Source organism: Panthera pardus, unplaced genomic scaffold (assembly GCF_024362965.1).
Source record: "Panthera pardus isolate Hobbes unplaced genomic scaffold, ASM2436296v1 HiC_scaffold_8, whole genome shotgun sequence".
Lineage (NCBI taxonomy): Eukaryota > Metazoa > Chordata > Mammalia > Carnivora > Felidae > Panthera > Panthera pardus.
The window spans coordinates 88,803,719-88,824,895 of NW_026527013.1; the positions used below are offsets into that span (position 1 = coordinate 88,803,719).

At 36.7% G+C, this 21,177-nt stretch overlaps 1 protein-coding gene across 3 annotated transcripts in view; it reads right to left on the reverse strand.

The window, feature by feature from the left end:
- The window catches only part of SEMA3D (semaphorin 3D), a 198,111-nt gene that overhangs the window by 30,705 nt on the left and 146,229 nt on the right, over positions 1-21,177 (reverse strand). For all 3 annotated transcript variants that reach the window (XM_019443165.2, XM_019443166.2, XM_019443164.2), the window contains exons 9-11: positions 14,001-14,115; positions 12,728-12,797; positions 9,702-9,846 (exon numbers count right to left, since the gene is read on the reverse strand). In XM_019443165.2, coding sequence (XP_019298710.1) covers positions 9,702-9,846; positions 12,728-12,797; positions 14,001-14,115 — 330 coding nt within the window. The remainder of the gene's footprint in view (positions 1-9,701; positions 9,847-12,727; positions 12,798-14,000; positions 14,116-21,177) is intronic.

The following is a 21,177-nucleotide window of genomic DNA, read 5'->3' on the forward strand; positions in this document are numbered from 1 at the left end:
ATGAAATTTGAGTTGAAATAATTATGAAGAAAGTGATTTATAAACATGGGAATATATGAGAAACCATTATTTTCAATTTCTTTTAATTCATTTAAGATTGCAGTTTTAAATTAAACCCATGATTATTAAAATTAAATGGAAGAAATCACCACGTCATAAAAATTACTTGTAAAAGAGCTTTAATAGTTTTACATCGTAATTAGTTTTTTTTTTTTTTTTTTATAACTGGTGTGAAAATTACACTGTGAACAATTCAACAGCTCTTTCCCTAAAGGATCTGTGAAGAAACCATTCAGGGAATTTTTCACTTCTGTCTAAAATTGTCTCTTCTTTGCCTTTTAGTGTTCACTAATTCAATAGTTAGCATACCCTGCCCCCTGGTGGTAAGACACAAATGTTCAAACTAGTACAAGTTGAATGAATGTGATGTGCCTTTATCCAAAGAATATAAAGAATTACTTTATAATTTGATCTTTTCAGGCAAATATTTAACTTTCCACATATCAAATTTATTTTATGATTTCTATATACTGTAATTCAAAAAGCTAACTCAGAACAATGCTGCTATTACATTTGAATTCTTCATGGGCTAACATTCCTTTGGAATGGCAAACTTTGGCTCTATGTTGCAGACATACAGAAGAAAGTCTTAAAGAAAGTGCTACTTTTCCCTGTTTTAATTTTTACACAAGGTGGAAACACAATCTCTACAAAACTGAGCCATTTACACCAGGCGCTAATTAGAATCTTGTCAAGGCTTCAAACTGTGCTTCCCAAATCCTGAACCTCCAGAGGATCACTCTCAGGGAATTAAAGATACTGAAGTTAGCCACAACATATGACCCTGACCTCCAATTTTATAGGAATAAAATCATAATGGGTCATTAAATTGGAAGAAATATCAAAGAAGTTGTACTAAAAGATTTTGTTAATGATTTTCCATTAGTAATGTAAGAATATTTCTATCTTTTACAGAATTCTTGCATGTCTGATCTTTAACGTCTTATTTATTTTTGAGACAGGGAGAGACAGAGCATGAACAGCGGAGGGTCAGAGAGAGGGAGACACAGAATCTGAAACAGGCTCCAGGCTCTGAGCTGTCAGCACAGAGCCCGACACGGGGCTCGAACTCACGGACCGAGAGATGATGACCTGAGCCGAAGTCGGCCACTTAACCGACTGAGCCACCCAGGCGCCCCTTGCATGTCTGATCTTAAAAAAATTAATCTTTCCCTGAAATCTCTTTATTTTTCCCAGGTCTGCACCAAAGAGGTGCAGAATATTAGCTATTTGGCAATTACTTAGCTTATTCTTAACTGGATGTTGGTCTAAAGAGCTGAATGTCTTCAGTCATTGTTTCTAGCACTTAGCCTTCAGACAAGTGGAATCTCTCAAGTCGATAATGGAAGGAACCCTATATTAAATAGATTAAGCTGCAAGTCAAAATGGATGTGGAGCTCAAACGATACAAAGCTCTTGCCCAATTACAGGCTGCATGTTGGAGGCCCCGCCAAAGGAGACTATAGTGGGCTTATAGCTTATACTGCCTGCGGTAAAATCTGGTTGGCCTATCATTAAAATCAGAGCAAAAACATGATTTTGCTTGCATCACATTTTTGAAACAGCCCTCCAGCTTAAGATTTTCTTTGCCTTTGCCTTTGCAACTATAGTTATGCAAGTAGCCAAATTTTCAAAAGAAATATCATGACATTCAAGCCAGTCTTTGATATCAAATTTTCAAATAATTAGAAATTTTAATATGAGAAAAGTATGGATGAATGAAATGGGAACAATTTAGCCAAGAAGCAAACGTGAGGCTTTTCCTCTTTGCTCACCTCTGACGGAAAGGTTTAAGTGTAATAAAATCAAAGAAAAAAGATGAGAAGGAAAACCTGGTTTCTGTTGACTATTATAAAATGACCTTTGGAAATGTATTTTTCCCCCCTATGGCAGCTTTTCCTTCTGGCATGCTGCCAGTGTTTGGATAAGATCTTTATCCGTTACGTTGCTGTGTGTGATCTCCGAGGTCTTCGTCTCCACATTGCTTTCACAAATGAAAGTGATTTGGTAGAGTTACTCCCTGAGGTTGAAGAGAGTACCATTTGAACCAAATATTGTTATTTTAGCACATTAAAAACAGTGAGATTTCCCCTTTGATATCATATAGCTGTGAGGCACACAGATCTAAAAACAACTAGAGATGCCAAGCGACCGGAGCAGGTAGGAGAGTAAAGTAGGAAAGAAAAATCCTATAAAGGAAAGAGAGAAAGTGTGGGGAAATGGTGCATCTGAAGTAAATGATCATATCAATCCGTTTCCTCCCCAAGCCCTAGAGAATGTTCCTCTTGAAGCTAGGTTTCTAGCTACATCTCAGGTATTAAAAATCTAGCGAATTTTTCTCCGTATGTATGTCCTTTTAATTTCTACATATTAACACAGCCCCTCTGACTATACGGTAGAGGACCATTTATTTCTGCCTCCAGCTTTCTGACATTTGCCTGATTTCCACTACCCCAGGGCCTATAGGAAATAAGTTAGGGAACTTATCTGTTTCTCTACCTGTCATGTTGAAAAAGTCTTAAGATAGTTTAAAATTTCGGAAAGAAAAAGAGAGAGAGAGAGAGAGAGAGAGCGAGCTGTTACCAAAATTTTAAAATGTGAGTATCTTGCTGGAAACAATACCAGCACAAGGGTATTTCAGAAGAGACCTGCCCAGGCACGCCGTGAAAGGAAAGGGTGACCCAACAGCAGCAATCTCAGGGCCGGCTGCACAGCTGGCTAGGTGTGACCGTGTTGTGCTTGGCACATCTATGTGTTTGTATAGGGCCTTTAGTAGTGTAGTGGGAAGCGACGGATGAGAGGAGAAAAATGGTTTTTATCCAACGCGAGAGCTTTGCTCCTTGGCGAGGCACCAGACAGCTGTTCAAAGTTTTCTCCTCCTGCTGCTTCAGGCTGTTTTCTACAGGTTGCACTGTCCTTTTAAACAAATCATGGGACTGACTAATGTGAGGGAAGACAGGGCACAAGGAAAGACTGAACCAGGCTTCCATTTTTAGCAAACTGGGAAAAATAACCTAAATACAAAAAGGAAGTTTTTTTATTTATAAAGTAAAAAAATACATGCAATTTCTTTTAGTAACTATTCTTTTTTAATTTATTTGTTTATTTTGAGAGCGGGAGCGGGCAGGGGAGGGACAGACAGAGAGGGAAAGAGAATCCTATGTAGGCTCTGCACCATCTGAGCAGAACCTGATGCAGGGCTCGAACTCATAATCAGTGAGATCATAACCTGAGCCAAAACCAAGAGTCGGAGGCTTAACCGACTGAGCCACCCAGGGGCCCCGAAAAATAATTGTAATTTCACAGGTGCCATTCTATCCCCCTGCCTATTCAGCTGTGAGTCAGTTTCTAAATGTGGATGAGGAAAGACTCTGTCTTCAGTATCAGAACTAGAAAGGCCAGGGGTACAAATATGGGGGTACATTTGTCTCTTTCTTCTTTTTCTTTTTTTGCAACTAAAACCCAGCTTTATTCTTGTTATATTTGAATCTTGAATATCCTGCTATGCTTAAAAGGTAAAACAACAACAACTCAAGTTTCCTCTTTATTGTTCAGTGTCTAATATAGCGATATGTCTTCTAGCATTTGAAGAAATGCATGTACCAGTTGCAAATATCCATTCAAAATTTTATTTACAATTGGCAAATGAACTTTAACCTCTGAATTAAAAAATGTCATAGTATGCTCCCCTGCTTGCACAAAGGTTGGATTCTGTCTACTATAACTGGGTAGCACTTTATAGACAACAATTAAACCAACAATTTTTTATCATTTACTTTCAAAATTAAATAGTTTAAGCTAAACTTAATTGTGCTGGACATTTAACAAAACATATAGCTGTAGCTCTGTCTTTTTTAAAGTTTCCTTTTTTTTAATGTTTATTTATTTTTGAGAGACAGAGAGACAGAGCATGAGCGGGGGACAGGCAGATGGCGGGGAGGGAGGGACACAGAATTTGAAGCAGGCTCCAGGCTCTGAGATGTCAGCACAGAGCCCGAAGCAGGGCTCAAACCCATGAACCACTAGATCATGACCTAAGCAGAAGTCAGATGCTCAACCAACTGAGCCACCCAGGCGCCCCAAGGTTTCCTTTCCTTTAGAGGAGTTCTATATGAGAAAAAGGAAAAGCTCATTGAACATAGTAAGTTGCTTGGCATAAAGAGAATATTGGCCCCATGGAAAAGAAAGCCCTTACCTTTGATTTACTCTAGAGAAAAGGCTGTATGAGTTGTACACGGTGGGGCTTCTTGTTAGGCAAAGATTTGAAATGTTATAGAAAGAGAGAACTAATTATTTTACATTTGGTGGTGGTAGCTGAAAAATCACTTAACATTAAAACAATGTTAATGTTTTGTAGCAGGTCCGTTAAATTAAATGGCTGGTTGATATATGGATAAAAAGAAAAAGATATTTTAAATTTTTCTGAAGATCTAAATTCCTAAAATAGAATTGGTAAGGAGAGATGTTTATTCAGGGATTCTTTGAGATTTAAGAATTTTAGTCAAGTTTTTACAGGATATGAGGGGCAATAAATGGGTACAAGGAGGTTAGTTTAGTAGATGTGATATTGCATGTGACTTCAGTGTACCTGTAGTAATGGAATTAGAAGAGGGCCTATAACCACTTCATTTTGCTCCTCACCATAAAATGGAAACTTAGTTGGGAAATTCAAGTGTAGGTTTCAACCTTTGAAAGTAAAGCTAAAACATTTAACAGCAAAAGCAGTATTTCGGGGAAAATGGAATCTAAAAATGAATTTTTTTCATCATTAGAGGTTTAGAAATAGTCAAAAACTGCACCAAAATGATTTGAGAATAGTGAAACAGACATTTCTTAAATATTTGAACTTCAAAAACAAGTCCTTTCCACATTTTGGCTATGGTGATAGGGCTGCAATGAACATGGGAGTGCTAATCTCTTTTCAAGATCCTGATTTCAATTCTTTTGGATAAATACCCAGAAGTGAGATCATATGCTAGTTCTATTATTTATATTGTAGGTGGAAACAGTCTAGATGTCCATCACCTGATGAATGGGTAAAAAAAAAAAAAAAAAGAAAAAGAAAAAAGTGATATATACACACAATGGAATACTATTCAGTCTTAAAAAAAAAAAAAAGGATATCCTTCAACAGGTGCCCATGTAGATGAACAAAGAAGACATTACGCTAAGTGTAGTAAGTTAGTCACAGAAGGTCAAAACTACATGGGGACCCTGAGTGGCTCAGTCGGTTAGGCATCCATCTTCAGCTCAGATCATGATCTCTCAGTCCGTGAGTTTGAGCCCCGCACTGGGCTCTGTGCTGACAGCTCAGAGCCTGGAGCCTCTTCAGATTCTGTGTCTCCCTCTCTCTCTGTCCCTGCCCCACTTGTGCTCTGTCTCTGTCTCTCAAAAATGAATAAACTTTGAAAAAAATTTAAAAAAAACTACATACTCCCATTTATATACATATTCAAACTCATGAAAGCCAAAGATAAAACTGTGGTTACCAGGGGCTAAGGGGAGTGGAATGTAAGAAGTCAGTAATTAATGGTATACAATTTCAGGTATTCAACGTGAAGAAGTTCTAGAGATCTTTTTCACAACATTATCTACAGGCAATACTGTATTCATAAACTTAGAATTATGTTAAAAGCATAGATCTCACCTTAAGTGTTCTTACCACAAGAAGCAATTTTTAAAGCACCTTCTCACCTTTTTGATAAGAGAATGGTTTAAAAACTGAAACTCCCTGTCAAGTAAACATTTATCAACACTTGACACTTAGGCATACATCATAAATTTCCTTATCAACACAGAATAAAACTACCAAGTAAATCTTTTAATAATAAGTCAAATATCAAAAATGAAATCTGGCTTTAAAAATCTTCCTCCAATTCTGAGGTTTCGAGCAGCCTGCTACTGTTGGCCTGACCTCAGTTTGGTTTCCATTTTTGACCCCTACTACCTGCTATATTGTGGATTCTGCCATATTTTATTTCATTTGCAACTTCTTATTCTCAAGGCCTAAGGTTCAATAACGGTTGAAAAAGTCCAGCCGAACAAAATACAGTTTGTTCAGAGATTCATTCAGTTTGGACACCAGAGGGCAGGCGAATCCCTTGAAGTGAAGGGATTCTGTGACAGTGTCCTTGTCATTCACGAGTTTCCAGGCTTATTGACATTGTAGAGAGTAATGATATCGTAGTAAGGCCAGGAGTTTAGGTTTGACTTTTTGTCACAGGAAGCACAGGATTCTGTCAAAAACTAGAAAATTAAAGTCGCTGTGGCACCCTGAGAGTCTTCGTGTTTATTTCTCTCAGTGATAATGTCAGCAGAAGGCCCTGCTGGGAGCACAACTTTAGAAGCAATCTGGATAACAACATGAGGAAACGTAAACGCAAAGGAGGTTTTTCAAATAATCTATTTTAAAAGGTTTAAGCATAAAGTGGCTTTTAGGAAAGATTCTGACGTTTCGTAGCCAGCAAATTATTCAGCAGTGCTTTTATTAAAGTCAAAGATGTGTCCCCAGAATTACAAGAAAAGAAATGACAAGCGCAGTAAGGTTGCAAAACGGCATTATTATTTGTGCAGGGAGCAGATCAGCCCCGGGGGAAACAGTGTGGGGTTCAGTTTGGTTATTCGCTTTGATCTCATTGAAGGTAGAGTGCTGTGGAGGTTAACGGCATTTGATTTGGAGTCAAGTAGAGCTAAGTTTGATCCCAGTCTTACCCACTTCAGACCAAGGAGAAAGAAACCCACTTGTAACCAAAAGTGTAACGCAAAATAAACAGCTTCTCCCAATAATTATGAGAGTTGCTTTTTTTTGTTTAATGTTTATTTATTTTTGAGAGAGAGACAGAGCGCAAGTGGGGGAAGAGGAGAGAGAGAGGGAGACACAGAATCTGCAGCAGGCTCCGCGCTTTGAGCTGTCAGCACAGAGCCCCATGTGGGCTCGAACTCACTGCCTGTGAGATCATGACCTGAACTGAAGTTGGAAGCTTAACCAACTAAGCCACTCAGACACCCCAACGATAGTCGTTTTTGCATCTCTAAATTCTATAACAAGGAGATAAACTTCCTGATCAATGAGAATGTTGTTCTGCTGGAGTCTTTCTGGAGCCTCTTTCCATCTCCTTCACCAATACTGGCCCAATTTCGGGCCGTGAGTGAGTTTATAGATCTTCCTCGACTTACAATGGGATTGTGCCCCCATAAACCCATTGTAAGTTGAAAATATCATAAGGCAAAAGTGCATTTATTACACCTAACCTACTCAACATCATACCTTAACCTAGCTGAACTTCAATGTGCTAAGAACACTTGAATTCGTCTACGGTTGGGCAAACTCCTCTAACATAACACAAAGCCTATTTTATAAAGAAGCATTGAGTATCTCATGTACTTTATTCAAAACTGTACTAAAGTGAAAAACAGATGATTTCAAGTGTATTTTTGTCTACCCTTTTGATAATGTGGCCTACCAGAAGCTGCGACTTTTTGCCAGGCTCAGCTTCACGAGCCCCTCGTACTGCATCTGGCAAGCCCAGGAAAAGGTCAAAATTCAAAATTCTAAGTATAGTTTCTACTGAATGTGGATCCTTTTCTCACCATCAGAAAGTCAAAAAAATCAGAAGTCAAAACTACTTAAGTTGGGGACTGTCTGTAGTTATAAGGTGTAATTCTCAAAGCTTTGCTACAGATGTCAATATGTTCACATATTTTAAAAAGCATAGGAATTTCCTGAGGAACACTGACGTTGAGTAAGCATAAAGGAATAACTCAGTTAAATGGCACTTTCTTATGCCTGCTACTATTTTTCCTTTTCTATTGTTAAAAAGAGGGACACCCGCGTGGCTCAGCTGGTTAAGAGTCCAACTCTTGATCTCAGTTCAGGTAATGACCTCACGTTTTGTGAGATTGAGCTCCACATCAGGCTCTGAGTTGGCCATGGAACCTGCTTAAGATTCTCTCTCTCCTTCTTCCTCTGCCCCTCCCTCGAGTGCATGTCTGCTCTCTCTCTCTCTCTCTCAATAAGCAAACAAACAAACTCATGTAGAAACGGCTGAGAATGTGATAGTCCATGATACTTAACCCCATCATCCTAGGATGGTGGAATTTCCCCAGCTAGAAATCCCCTCTGAATTTTAACTGTCCTCCTCACAAAAGGCCCCAAATATATATAACAGCAGTTGAAATTCTACATAGATTCATTACATATATATCCACTACATATATACTTAATAAATGTAGTCTATCATAAACATATTATTATATGTTCAGTATATACATATATACTATATATATGCAGTAAAAGATATTCTACAGAAGAAGAAAAATAAATATAATTTGAGACAAAAAAAAATTTTAATATAGTATCATAGTACAAATTCTAAGAGCCTGGACTCTGCTGCCAGAGTGTCTGAATTTAAAACTCAGGTGCACTACTCAGTCGCTTTTGTGACCTTGGGGAAGTTACTGCACCTCTGTGTGCCTGATGCTGAGTAGCATAAAATGAGTGGCTGTAAAATGGCATTAATAACAACAGCACTTGCTTCTTAGAATCCTTATGAAGTTAAGATTTGTAAAACCTTCAGAATATTATCCGCACACTGTAACTTACACCTTACGTTACTGTGAAATTAATAAGACAAGTATAATTTTGATGTTCAAAGAAAATTAAAAATCTGAATCCTGGAAATCACATTATTTGCAAAATAATTTTTCCATCGAAGTGTGATAACCTTATAATCAGTCCAGAAAACATATTTGAAACATATTTCTATTGAGGAATTACGAAAGGGAAAATAGTCACAGTTCTAAAGTGTGTTTCCTAAATTTAATTAGGTTATGTAACAGGAAGATGAAAAGAGAAAGCCTGAAAAAGCCTGGTTACCAACTGTTTCCTGTTTAAGGACAAACATATGAAAAGACAAAATTCAGTAGAATTGGTTGGATTAAGTCAATACTTTTTCTCAGAGATTGTGAGGAATGCTTTAGAGCTCCTGGTAGAAATATTCATATTGAATCTTAAGTGGAAAAAAGAGCATGTATTTCTTTATATTTTATTAATTAACCAACCTTAAAATATTTAAATAACTTAAACTGTTTTAATCACATCAACAAAACAAAACAAAAACTTGCCATTTATAATGCAAATACAGATTTCACACTGCAAAGTCTTTTTTTTTTTAACAGATGCAACATAATAAAGAAATACATGAACTATTGGAATTGATGTTGTCTTTTAAAGTAGAAACAAGGACCCAAAGACTCTACCTATATACAGAGCTGTAAGTGGGAAATAAATATTTATTTGGCATTTTCATTTAACTTGGAATATTTGTCATTCTACATATTGAATCATTTTGATGATTCTGTAGACTTATTGAGGATAGGCACTATATTTTCAGCATAGCCTGATCCTTATGATATAATCATTGTTTCCTGTAGTATCTAAAGCTCTTACTCAAAAGGGGAAAAAAAAAAAGTTAAGTTCCAATGAAGGATGGAAATGCTAATATATGACTGTAAATAAATAATAGGTATTTTCAAAAGCACAGCACATGTTGCTGTGGTGAATGAGCATAGTTTATTATAATAGAATTGGAAAGAGGATATGGGCTTATAAAAATAATTTGATTTTTAAGTTGGATACATACAGTGCCAGGTCGGGGATAAGGAATTCTTCCATCGTACTGCACCCAACGATGGTCTGCGCTTTCCTTATGAGCATATGGACCATTAAAAACTGCTCTGATGTCAGCCATGCTGTACACACAAACAGCGGAGCCTTTGAAGATGGAGCTGAAAAAAAGCAGAATGGTCCAATCATTCATTGTACATCACTCAATGCACATTTATTGAGCACATATTATAACCAGGTGTGTGGACAAAGTAATGCGGCACATTCCATTTGATAGGTGCTGCAGACAAAATGTGTGTATATGCCCTTAAGGAGCTTATAAGCAAGCAAGCCTGAAAAAAGTGTGACAGCAGTTACCTTACAGATGATTGTAGTAAGCTAAGCAAGCATGCAATGGAACTCCAACACAAGGCTGTCTGGTGAGTTTTCAGAGTAGATGGCGCCTACACTGACACTTGACAGATACATAGGAGTTCCCTAGGAAAACTGGAGGATAGAAGGAAATATGCAGAAAAGAGTATCATATTTATAGACATGCTTTTGAATTTCATTTGAAGTTTTTACGGCCTGATGCCTCCCAAAGAACTTCCAAAATAAAAAGTTACATCACCTACTTTTTTAAAGAGGAGCATTTTAGATACGTAAATAATAAATATCTCCTTTGTGTTTTCTTTTTTTTTTTTCAATGCTTATTTTATTTTGAGAGAGAGACAGAGCGTGAGCAGGGAGGGGCAGAGAGAGAGGGAGACACAGAATCCGAACCCCAACACAGCTCTTGAACCCATGAACATGTGAGATCATGACAAAGTGATACGCCCAACCAAGTCACCCACATGCCCTTCTATTTAAGTGTTCTTACAGTGAGCAAATGGCCGTAAATATTGACTATTAAGAATTTCCTCATACAATTTTTATTAATTTAAAAAATGTTGAAACTCTCTTTTGCTTCTTCCCTAATCTCTGTATTTTTTCTTGAATTTATGTATGTACCTTATCTGACCCTTAAAATTTATCTTAATTACACAGACTGGAGCACACATAATTAAGAAGCAGAGAAGCTCCATGAGGATTCCACAATTTTTTGCAAATTAATGGTGAAAATTGTTAACACTGTCATCAGATGTTTCATTTTTGTTTTATTTCTGGAAAATAAAAGACATTTTCTCTGCATCTAAAACTTTCGGTGATTCCTATTCATAAAAACGAGATCACCCCCTAGGAGCTAAGAGACATATCATCTCAGCACTATACAAATGAGCCAAAGATTCTCTAGCTCGACCATTAATATTCTTGGAATGACATTAATGGGAAACATCCAGAGCTGATGGCAAACAGGCAGCTGGAAGAAAACTAGCTGCTAAGAAAGAAGGTGACGCCCCCATAAAATCACATCATCCGCCTAGGATATTCTAAAGGAATGATGGTGCATCATGCTTTGTGGTATTGCTATTGTTGCAGATTCACTACATCTTCTGATTGGATAAAAGATGTGCCATGCATCCCAACGTTACCTCAGTCCTCAGGGCGCCATTCAAAATAGAATAATTAAGTACACCAAGAACAAAGAGTGGACTTGTAACTTCGCACTCTGGGTGGGCAGAAACTTGGTAGGAGAAAAAAGATAACTATCTCGGAGCTGTATTTCCCTGGCACATATCGATGCCTTGTGTGTGGAAAACACAGTGACTTCAAAGACAGTTCTGTGAATGGAAAGATGCCAAGAGAACCAGGGCTGAGATACTTAACTTGAGTGACTCCAGACACTTACTTGCTCTTCCTGCATCTTTTTAGTCCAGATACAAATGAGCAGAAAAATGGGAGTCCGAATGGCAGCTTGTTAGGGTATCTTCTTTATTTTCATTTGAAATATTCACATTCTATATCTCATAATTAGCCAAAGAGCATTTTGTGTTCTGACATATGATGAACACTATTGGTATAAGGCAAACTAAGTGAAGGTAATTTTCACAGAAAAGAAATGATAATGTGCCTACAAACTATTTTAATAATTTTTTCAAAAGGAGGCAGTAGGCCCATTTCTCTATTACCAACACCACCAACACTTCCAATACTAATATCTATATAAATATTCATAGCAGAGCTGTGGAAAAAGTAAAAAAGTAGTTCAAAGAAGGTATTGCAGTCAGCAATATGTAACAGGAATATCGTAAAAGGCGTACCAGGGTCAAAGGTAAGTTGCTGAATTAAACAAAATTAAATTCAAATAAAATTATGTAAGGTCCCTATATTTTTTGAGAAAGATTCATAGGTGCTAGGGCAACTTTTAAGGAAGGAAGTCACAGAGTCTCAGAGACAGGTGCAGGACAGTATTATATAGAAAGAAGACAAAAACACAGGGGTGGAAATTAAGAAAACACCTTCAGTTCTAGTGCCACCTTTACTACTAACTGGCTCGTCTTCTTTGGGCAAGTCATACGAACTTCCTTTGTTTAAGCTAGTAGAGCAATAATGATATGGTGATAACAGCCAAACTCCCAGCTTTGTAGGGTGATGGCGAAGCGCACGTAAGATAGTATGGGAGGACATTTCAGAAGTCCCGTCTCGTGATTTCAGCCAAACCAATGACTAAGACATGTATTTCTTTAATACTACTTCTACGTCACGCAGCTTGACCTATTTACTATGGTTAGTATATGCACACACCTTTGCACCCAGTAACTTTCGTCTGGGAATTTAGCTCCCAGATATACTTGCTCATACAGAGAACAACATGTATACAAGCTTAGTCAGTGAAGCATTACGCGTACCACCAAAGCACTAGAAATAATGGAAACGTCTATGTATAGCAGACAGGCTAAATAAATTGTGGTGGTTGATACAGGAATACTCTGCTGGAAGAAAAAGAACCAAGAGACATTTTATGTATTGATATTAAGAGATTTCTAAGAAACACTAAGTGAAAAAATAAAATGAAAAATGGGGTATTTTTTCTCACACAAAAGGGACAAAAAAATCATACAACTGTGTTTTCTTACATATACATAACAATTCTATAGAATTACAAGCATTTTTTGAACTTACCTGGTTGTGGTAAAGACTCCATATACTACAGGATTTCTTTCATCTCTTGTGGGGAGTAAGTAAATATCCTCTATTAATGGGAAGAAATAATGATTCATTATATTTTTATATTTCAGTATTACATGTTTGCTTTTTCTTTCAGCATACAGTATTCCTGAGACTCTGCAGTATATAAAATACTGTAAAATAACAGTGAAAGTCATTACATTATGACAAGAAATTAAAGGTTAAAGACTGGTTTTCTCACTAGCTATGCGACACTGAACTGGATATCTAACCTCTTAGATGTTTACTTCAATCACCCATAAATGGGATGATTTGCTTGATAATCTCCATGACTATTTCCAATCAGAAGTATGTGATTTCATACAGAATAAAAATTAAAAACCTAGGTTATTTTTACCCTCCAATGTAAAAAAAAAAAAATCTTGTCCTGTAACTGTGTCAACTTACTAGTGATTTAATTATCTATTTGCTAACAATATAAAAATGGCTACACAAGTTAATTACTTGTGCAACATTACTTATGTAACAACTTGCTCAGCATTTTCTAATCACTTGCACAGTATTGATACCAAAATATGTGTAAATAATATCCTTCAAAAGATTTTTTAGGATGTGAGCATACTTATATACAACATGAAAGATCAGCCATGAACATTCAAACAACAACAATATATATACTTTATATGTTGTATGATAAAATCATTCAATGATCAAATCATTTTTACACTGCATGGCAAAAACAAGTTTAAAAGATAAGATTTGATGATGCTAACTTTATATATAACTGAAAACTTCCCTTCTAGAATTAGCTCTGAGGCGAGTAAAGAAGGGAAATGAAAGAATAATCCGTCTAACACTTTTCTCAGTATTCTTTTTCTTAACAAGTGAGCGGGAGCGAGTTCTCCCCATCTCCTGTGCTCTCCAGCAGAGGGCACCCGCAGAATAAAGAACCCAAGTTCTTGCTACCTATACACTGCTGCTCCTTCCAAAGTAAAACGCCACATGGAGAATGGATGGATTCTATAGAACCATTGCTAGTAGCTTTGTGTCTCTTGCTGCGGCTTTGTTTCCTTCATAACTTTGAGAACGCTTACGAAAAGAGGAATTGCTTCATTACAATATGCTCTGAGACTTAGAACACCTCCATGTTCTTTGTATGAATTTAGTAATAACACTCCTGCCAGCTGTCCTGGGCTGAAGTAAAATAAATGCTGAATTTATTAGGCAGTAAGACATTTTCAAGAAAAAAAAGGAGGATGTGACTTACGTAGCTCATCAAAATGAGTATCAGCTCCATCATTTCCAGGAATTGAGCAAATCAATCTGGCTTTAAGAAAAGTTGTCCATTTGTTTATCAGGCTGCGCTGTCCGCCAACATCATTCTGGAAAAAAAAGAAAAGGAAAATAATAGAGATACAGATTTAGTTAATGTCTTTGTTCACAAAGACAAGGAGCCTACATATTTAGGGCTTTGAACTTTGAAACAAGGGAAAAGGCAGTTTTGTCTCTTAGTATTACATGTTCTTCTCATGGTTCAATGAATATAATTCAGCTCTCCTGGATAGGTAGAAGCTGGCAAGGCAATCTAGTAAATAAGTGAGACCTGGAATCAAATCTCACCTCTGTCAACGGTTGCCCCATGGCCTACAAAAGGCTATGTAATTCTCCAAGTCTCCACTGAACAAATACGATTAATGCCTTGAAATTGGTTATTCTGATGATTAAATGGAAAAATTTGTGTACAATGCTTAGTAAAGGGCCAGACAACTTGTGTTCAATAAATACTAGAACTGACTTGTATATTACACATATGAGTAAGATCATTATGATCTTTAGAAATATGCCTTGGTGTAGACTTTCAAAAGTCTTTTGGTGCCCTACTAATTAAACAGTAAGGCAACACAAACATACATATAAAACCAATCTTGTTTTAAATGCTAACTGATGTATTTCCATACTTTTTTTTTTAAACTCTTAAGTATTTCATTAAAAATGTTCTTTAGACACTTACTAAACATAAGCATTTAAATCAATTCAATAAAATAAATAGGGCAATGCAATTCAATAATTCACCATTAAAACATCTATTTCTTATTTTTAATTTAATATGTCCCTAAATATGAATACAAAATTAATACAATTGTTATTTGACTAGATCTGCTAAGTTTACAATAAGTAAGATGAGACTGTTTCATGAAATAAATATATTAAGTACTTAAACTCAACTTTCAAAAATTACTTTCACAGCCATGATTTCCATTAATGCATTTACATTTAAATGTAAATTATATAAACATTCTTATCCTGCATGCAATCTATGTCTTACAAATTTAATACAAAGTTCACTGTCAAATACTAACTCTGAATATTTAGGAACTGTATTCCCTCTGCTTCGTTATCTCTGAAAATTAAATGCAATTATAAAAAAGTATCAATGACTACTCCAAACAGGAGAATTCAAAGTCACAGAAATAGTTGCTATTCTTGAAGAAAGGGGGAAGAAGAAAGGAAAGGGGAAGGAAGACAGAGATCCCTTTGAGTGCTAACTTGGGTGATGGGGAAATCCAAATTCCATGTGATATAATCTTAGTAACAGAGCAAATCTCAGAAATCTACAGAACTGTGGGAGAGCTGAGAAGGCAATGAGGTCCCTGAGACCACAGACCGTAACTATCCTTATAGCCTCAGCACCTAACACCAGAGGCACACCGGGACACCCAGAGTGAATGAATCCCACTTTATAACCCTCTCTGCTACACAACTGAATACTTTTCAGAAATAGCTCTGTATAAATGAACAATAATTTTTACTTCCTTGATTTGTTCTTTAGGCTTACAACGATGTAAAAAAAATTGAAATTTAAAGACACTGAAATTCAAGAAAATATTTCATATATGAACTAAAATTTGCACTTGAACAAAAATTGCACCTCGGAGTTTGCACTATGTCTCGCTGTTTTAAATTTTAAATGATCCAAATCAATGTGCACTTAGTCTTGGAACGCATGTGTAACTGAGTTCGCGTGTGTGCTGACAGATACATTATATAAACTCAGTGATAACTACGGTGATTGTTTGGAAACTGGACCAACAAAAGACCTTCCTGGCAGTTGCATTTTGACACTGATACTGTTTAGAATTGCTGACACATGGTGATAATACAAAGCAAAAGAACATTAAGTTGATTTTCTCATAATTTTTCATTCTTTCCAGAAAACGCACTCCCTATTCCTTTCATCCTACATCACTGCACATATGTCACTAATATCCTGCTTATCAGGTGTTTAATAAGAGCATGTTCAATTATTAGTGAGAAACAAAAAATACTAGATAAAATTGATAAGTGCCCTTAGAAAGTATAGATAAATGCCATAGAATTTAAGTCTCCTCTGAAAGGTCTCTGTAGTAAGAAAAAAAAAAAAAAATGAGTACAGGCCTCACTGAAGAGTTAGATTCAATATTGTTCTTAAAATGATAAGTGGGATCAGAGATTGGTTCAGGAAATATTCTTGGTGCTAGAAAAGAGGGGGAAGGACAACAGGTGGGACACTTCAGAACGTGCATGGATCAGAGCGACTGGGTGGCTCAGTCAGTTGAGCGTCCAACTTTGGCTCAGGTCATGAATTCATGGCTCCTGAGTTCAAGCCCCACATCAGGCTCTGTGCTGACAGCTCAGAGTCTGGCGCCTGCTTCGGATTCTGTGTCTCCCTCTCCTTCTGACCCTCTCCCCCCCCCCCCCCCCACCACCACTCTGTCTCTTTCTCTCTCTGTCTCTCAAGAATAAGTAAACATTAAAAAAAAAAAGGCACACATAGGGAGAACCAGGATAAATTTGGTTTAGGCAAATACTGGGATAAATTCAAATAGTGGAAGAGAATGTTATAAAAGGATATTGGAGTACATTCAAGGAAAGCTTTAATACCAGGCCAAAGTATTTATGTCATTTAGTAATATGTTATTTAGTATCGAGAGTTACTACAAGGAAGTGAAAGAAAATTAATACCTAATATATTTTATATAATAACCATCTAGATACAAACATGTCTATAATTGCTTTTGAATTTATGTTTTGTATATGGTGCTTCTATTGTTGCAGTATCATTGTGCAAGAAGAAACATAACCAATATTTCAGCTGGCTATTGGATGATTAACGATGGCTACAGATGTGAAGGCAGATTTATCTAGACACGGCCTTTATTTTTACCGCTAATATCCTCAGATCATTTCATAAATATAAATCCAGATGTTAATATGAATAGGAAAAACCCCTGGTGCTTCCTTTTAGTAAGGATGAATTCTGTGTTAACGTTTCATAGGATCTCAGCGAGAAATGCTACCTGGAATTATTTGGGAAGAAAGAGATTTTATAAAAAATTTAAAAATAGGGGTGCCTGGGTGGCTCAGTTCGTCGAGCGTCCGACTGTGACTCAGGTCATGATCTCACGGTTTCTGAGTTCCGGCCCCAGATCTCACAATAGGCTTTGCACCCACAGCACGGAGCCTGCTTCGGACTATCTTCCTCTCTCTGTGCCCCTCCCCTATCAGTACAAACACACACACTCTCTCAAAAATAAATATTAGAATACATTTTTAAAAATTAAAAATAAAAAGTAAGATATCTCATCTTTCTCATCAACCTTGATTTATATATTTTTACATTCACATATGTGTTCTGTCTTCATATAGTCTTATTGTAGCAGACTCCTCCTTGTACTAAGCTCTAAGTGAAAATCTTTCCATTTTAATGTATTCTTCTTACATATTTATAATTTGTAAAATTTTTCATTGCCTATATTTGCAATTTTGAGTCAGCTATAAATACTAAAAACAGTGCTGATTCAAAATATTAGCTATCATGAATTGAATGCTAAGGACTCTGGTTTATTGCTTTCCCCTGGCATAGCATAGTTGCTCAAATTATTTTGTTAAATGAATAAACAGATATATCAAATATTTGCTCCACAACGTTCCTTTAACAGGTGTATACATCACTACTTCATCATAAAAATCAGCAATCACATTCCCTTTTAAGCATTTTATTAGATAAAAATAGCAATAAATGCCTATTTGCAAAGTGTCCCCCCCCCCCTCCTTGCAATTATCACCCATGTTTAAGACAAACCATGAAAAAATTCTACTTATTCTACTAGGCTCAAATTTGTTGGACAGGAAAGGAACTTACACTGTGGCCTGCATATCTATTTTTTTAACCTGACAAATGGAAATTGCAATCCTTTGAACAAAAGAATCTTTAAATGTGCTTGCCTATCCGTCTAGCAGCCTTTCCATGCTCCCTCAAGGAATAAAAAGATAAAAAAAACAAACAAACAAAAAAAATCCAGGTCAAAGATGAAAGCCACCTGCTGTCAGCAGGGAAACAAGTATAATTTCTGGGATAATAGTTCTCAGGAATGGATCATAAGCATTTAATGACTGAATAGTAACTCTTACAGACATCCAGAAGCATGACCTGGGATGGCAAAGTTCAATTCACGAGGGGTTGTATTTCTCCTGTAGGGAAGTGTCAGTTGACTGACTGTTGACCAGCTCTCAGTGCCTGGATTTGTTTGCAAATCCACCAAATCCCCCCCTGAGAACCTTAAGCACAGAAGAGGGCTGAAAGGGAGGTAACCACTTTTGTACTAAATTGTCACCTCCTTGCTTATTTCTGTGAAGTTCTAAAGAACGCAGCCATCTCACTAACACAATAGATTTATTATTGAGATGTCAGAATCAGCAGCTTTTAGTCACCAGTCACTTCTGTGTCTCCACTCTATCACAGCTTCTTTGTAGTCAGATTGCCAAAAGCCTTGACATTCTCTACACAAAGATGCGGATGAAAGTAACAAAGAAATTAAATGTAAACAAGCCAGACCACATGGTGGTGAATGCAGAGGGTGCCTATTTTTTTATTCTCTGTGGCTTCTTGTATGTTTGCGATATTTCTTAAGTGTAAAGGGATTAATGAAAACAGAAAAGACAGAAGATGAAACAAAACACAATTTACAATCTTTCAGCGGCTATAAAATAAACTATCTCTGAGTCAGGTGATGGCTGCATATTATGAAATACCATGATCTTCTAATCATAGGCTGCTAATGGGTAGATCAGTCAGAAGGCAGGTTAATGGTGACTCCATTCTGCTTCTACTGTCCCAGCAGACTCCAGTCCTTATAAATCTTGCATAGACATGTGGAGTAGCTACAAACTGTCACACATGAACTTTTATTGAGTGTGTCTTTTGACCTTTGGGTCACTATGCTGGCTTCATCTGCTAAACACGATTTTATCTGTATACATCATCCTCTTTGAGGATCTCTTCACACTTTATAAATATGGTCATTCCCACCTATATCTTGGGAAACAGAAGCTCTTGGACCAAGTAAGAATCGGTTTTCAGCTCCTATGCTCTTGAATCCTAAAGATTTTAGTAATCAATGAAATCTCCAAGATATTTGGGAACGTGTTGTATTCTATTAAAATATGGATTAGCATTCAGAAATTTGTAACCATGTTAATGAATTCAAGTTGAAAGTCACTAGCTTTTTCAAATCAACAAACACTGAAGAATAACAACTCTTAATCACTTAAAGAAGAAAAAGAAAAAATCAAGGGTTTGATGCTGGAGTCGGAGTTCATAAATTCTTCTTTGCTTAAAATTAGTTCTTTTGCTTAATGCTCTTCTGCACCTTTGTGCCAGCAGGAGGATGCGAATTCCTGAAACACTTGCAAAGCTATCATCCATGCATCTTTTGTGCACGCTTCTCCCCAGTTCTAGCCACTAATGACATTTAGTCTCAGAGATTTAAGCTTCAGTTAATACTACCTCTTTTCTTTTGAAGTGTAATCTAAATACCACAATATTGTGAATCCATAAACATGTTTTTCCATAACTGAAACTGCCACACTGAGGTCAACACACAGGCTTGCAATTGACCCTTTTTACACATTCAAGAAGATAAGGGCAATTTAATACTTTCATGTTTTCAATGTAATGCCTGTTGTATTTCAATACATCATTCATATTCTTTACCTGATATGTCATTTATGATAACAGCTGTCCCTTGCAGGTCTCAAACAGCCTTGTGTTGAGATATGCCTCCGAATCGCCTGAAGACCCATCACCCCAGGAAGTCCTGGAGATAGGACCACAGCAACTGACATTTCAGAGCAATTGTCCAATGTACTTTGCCCTGTGCTGCCTCAGTCTTCACACAGTTATTTCTAGGGACGAGTTTTATTTGTAAACTTAATACGGATGGTCTGTATGGGGCTGTGTAAGTAAATAATAATGATAAGGTCATTCCAAACACAGAATGGCCCATTTAGAAGCTGGAAACTATGATCGTGATGTGATAGAAACAAAAAGTGAAACCTGGAATAAGAGCCCAGGAGCCTCTCAAGGAAAGCATGTCATATATACTAAAATACAATATTATACTGAGAGCAAGAGTTTAAATGAGGACATTATACAATAAGTAAACTAATGGAAGATGGTGAAGTTATGCAGACCAAATCAAATGAGAGAACTGTGCCGTTTTGCTTTCCTTTTCAGCCCTCATCTTCTTTTGCAATGTCTTATAACTACATTTCATGTAACTGTTTTGTTGAGATGCAAAAAAATAATAGTAATACATTTATGACCACGAAGAAAAAAAGGCAAAATAAGAAAATAAGGAAACTTTGGGGCACCTGGGTGGCTCAGCCAGTTGAACATCTGACTTTGGCTCAGGGCATGATCTCACGGTTCATGAGTTCGAGCCCTGTGTCGGGCTGTCTGCTGTCAGCACTGAGCCTGCTTCAGATCCTGTCTTCTCCACTCTCTGCCCCTCCCCTGCTCTCTCTCTCTCAAAAATAAATAGACATAAAAAAAAAAGAAGGAGTATTTTAGTTCATCTACAAATAATCTTGAAATCCCTTAGTAGTAAAAGAAACAAAACTGTAGAAACTCAAACATCTCAGACAAAGGGGAGAGGAGAAGAAAAAAGAAACAAAAAAACTTGTATGGCAGGTATTAAGCACAGTGATTTTTAAGAGATCCATTCTGAAGAGGCTTTCAAGGCACCAATACTTTCTTTTTTTCTAAAAAGGATTCTAGTGTTTAAAGATGACTGTTTTTGATTTGCCATTGGAGAATCAAAATGGAGAACATGTTTTTCTAACTACTTCAAAAATTTGTAAACATTATTAGAAATGCAAGACTTGGGTAAGACACTATGCTAAAAAATTCAGTTTCTAAGATTTAACAGGTTAAAATTAGGTAAATCAACGCATGGTAAGCAGTTCCCTCCCTCCCCCCAGGTAAGATCAGAGCTCATTAAATTAAAAAAAAAAAAAAAAAAAAAAAGCTACAAGGCAACAGTATAAATCCTTGCCTAGGAATTCCTGACAGGAAAACAGATGGAAGTGAAGCAAAAGCACATCTGTAACTCGTGGCTCTAAAT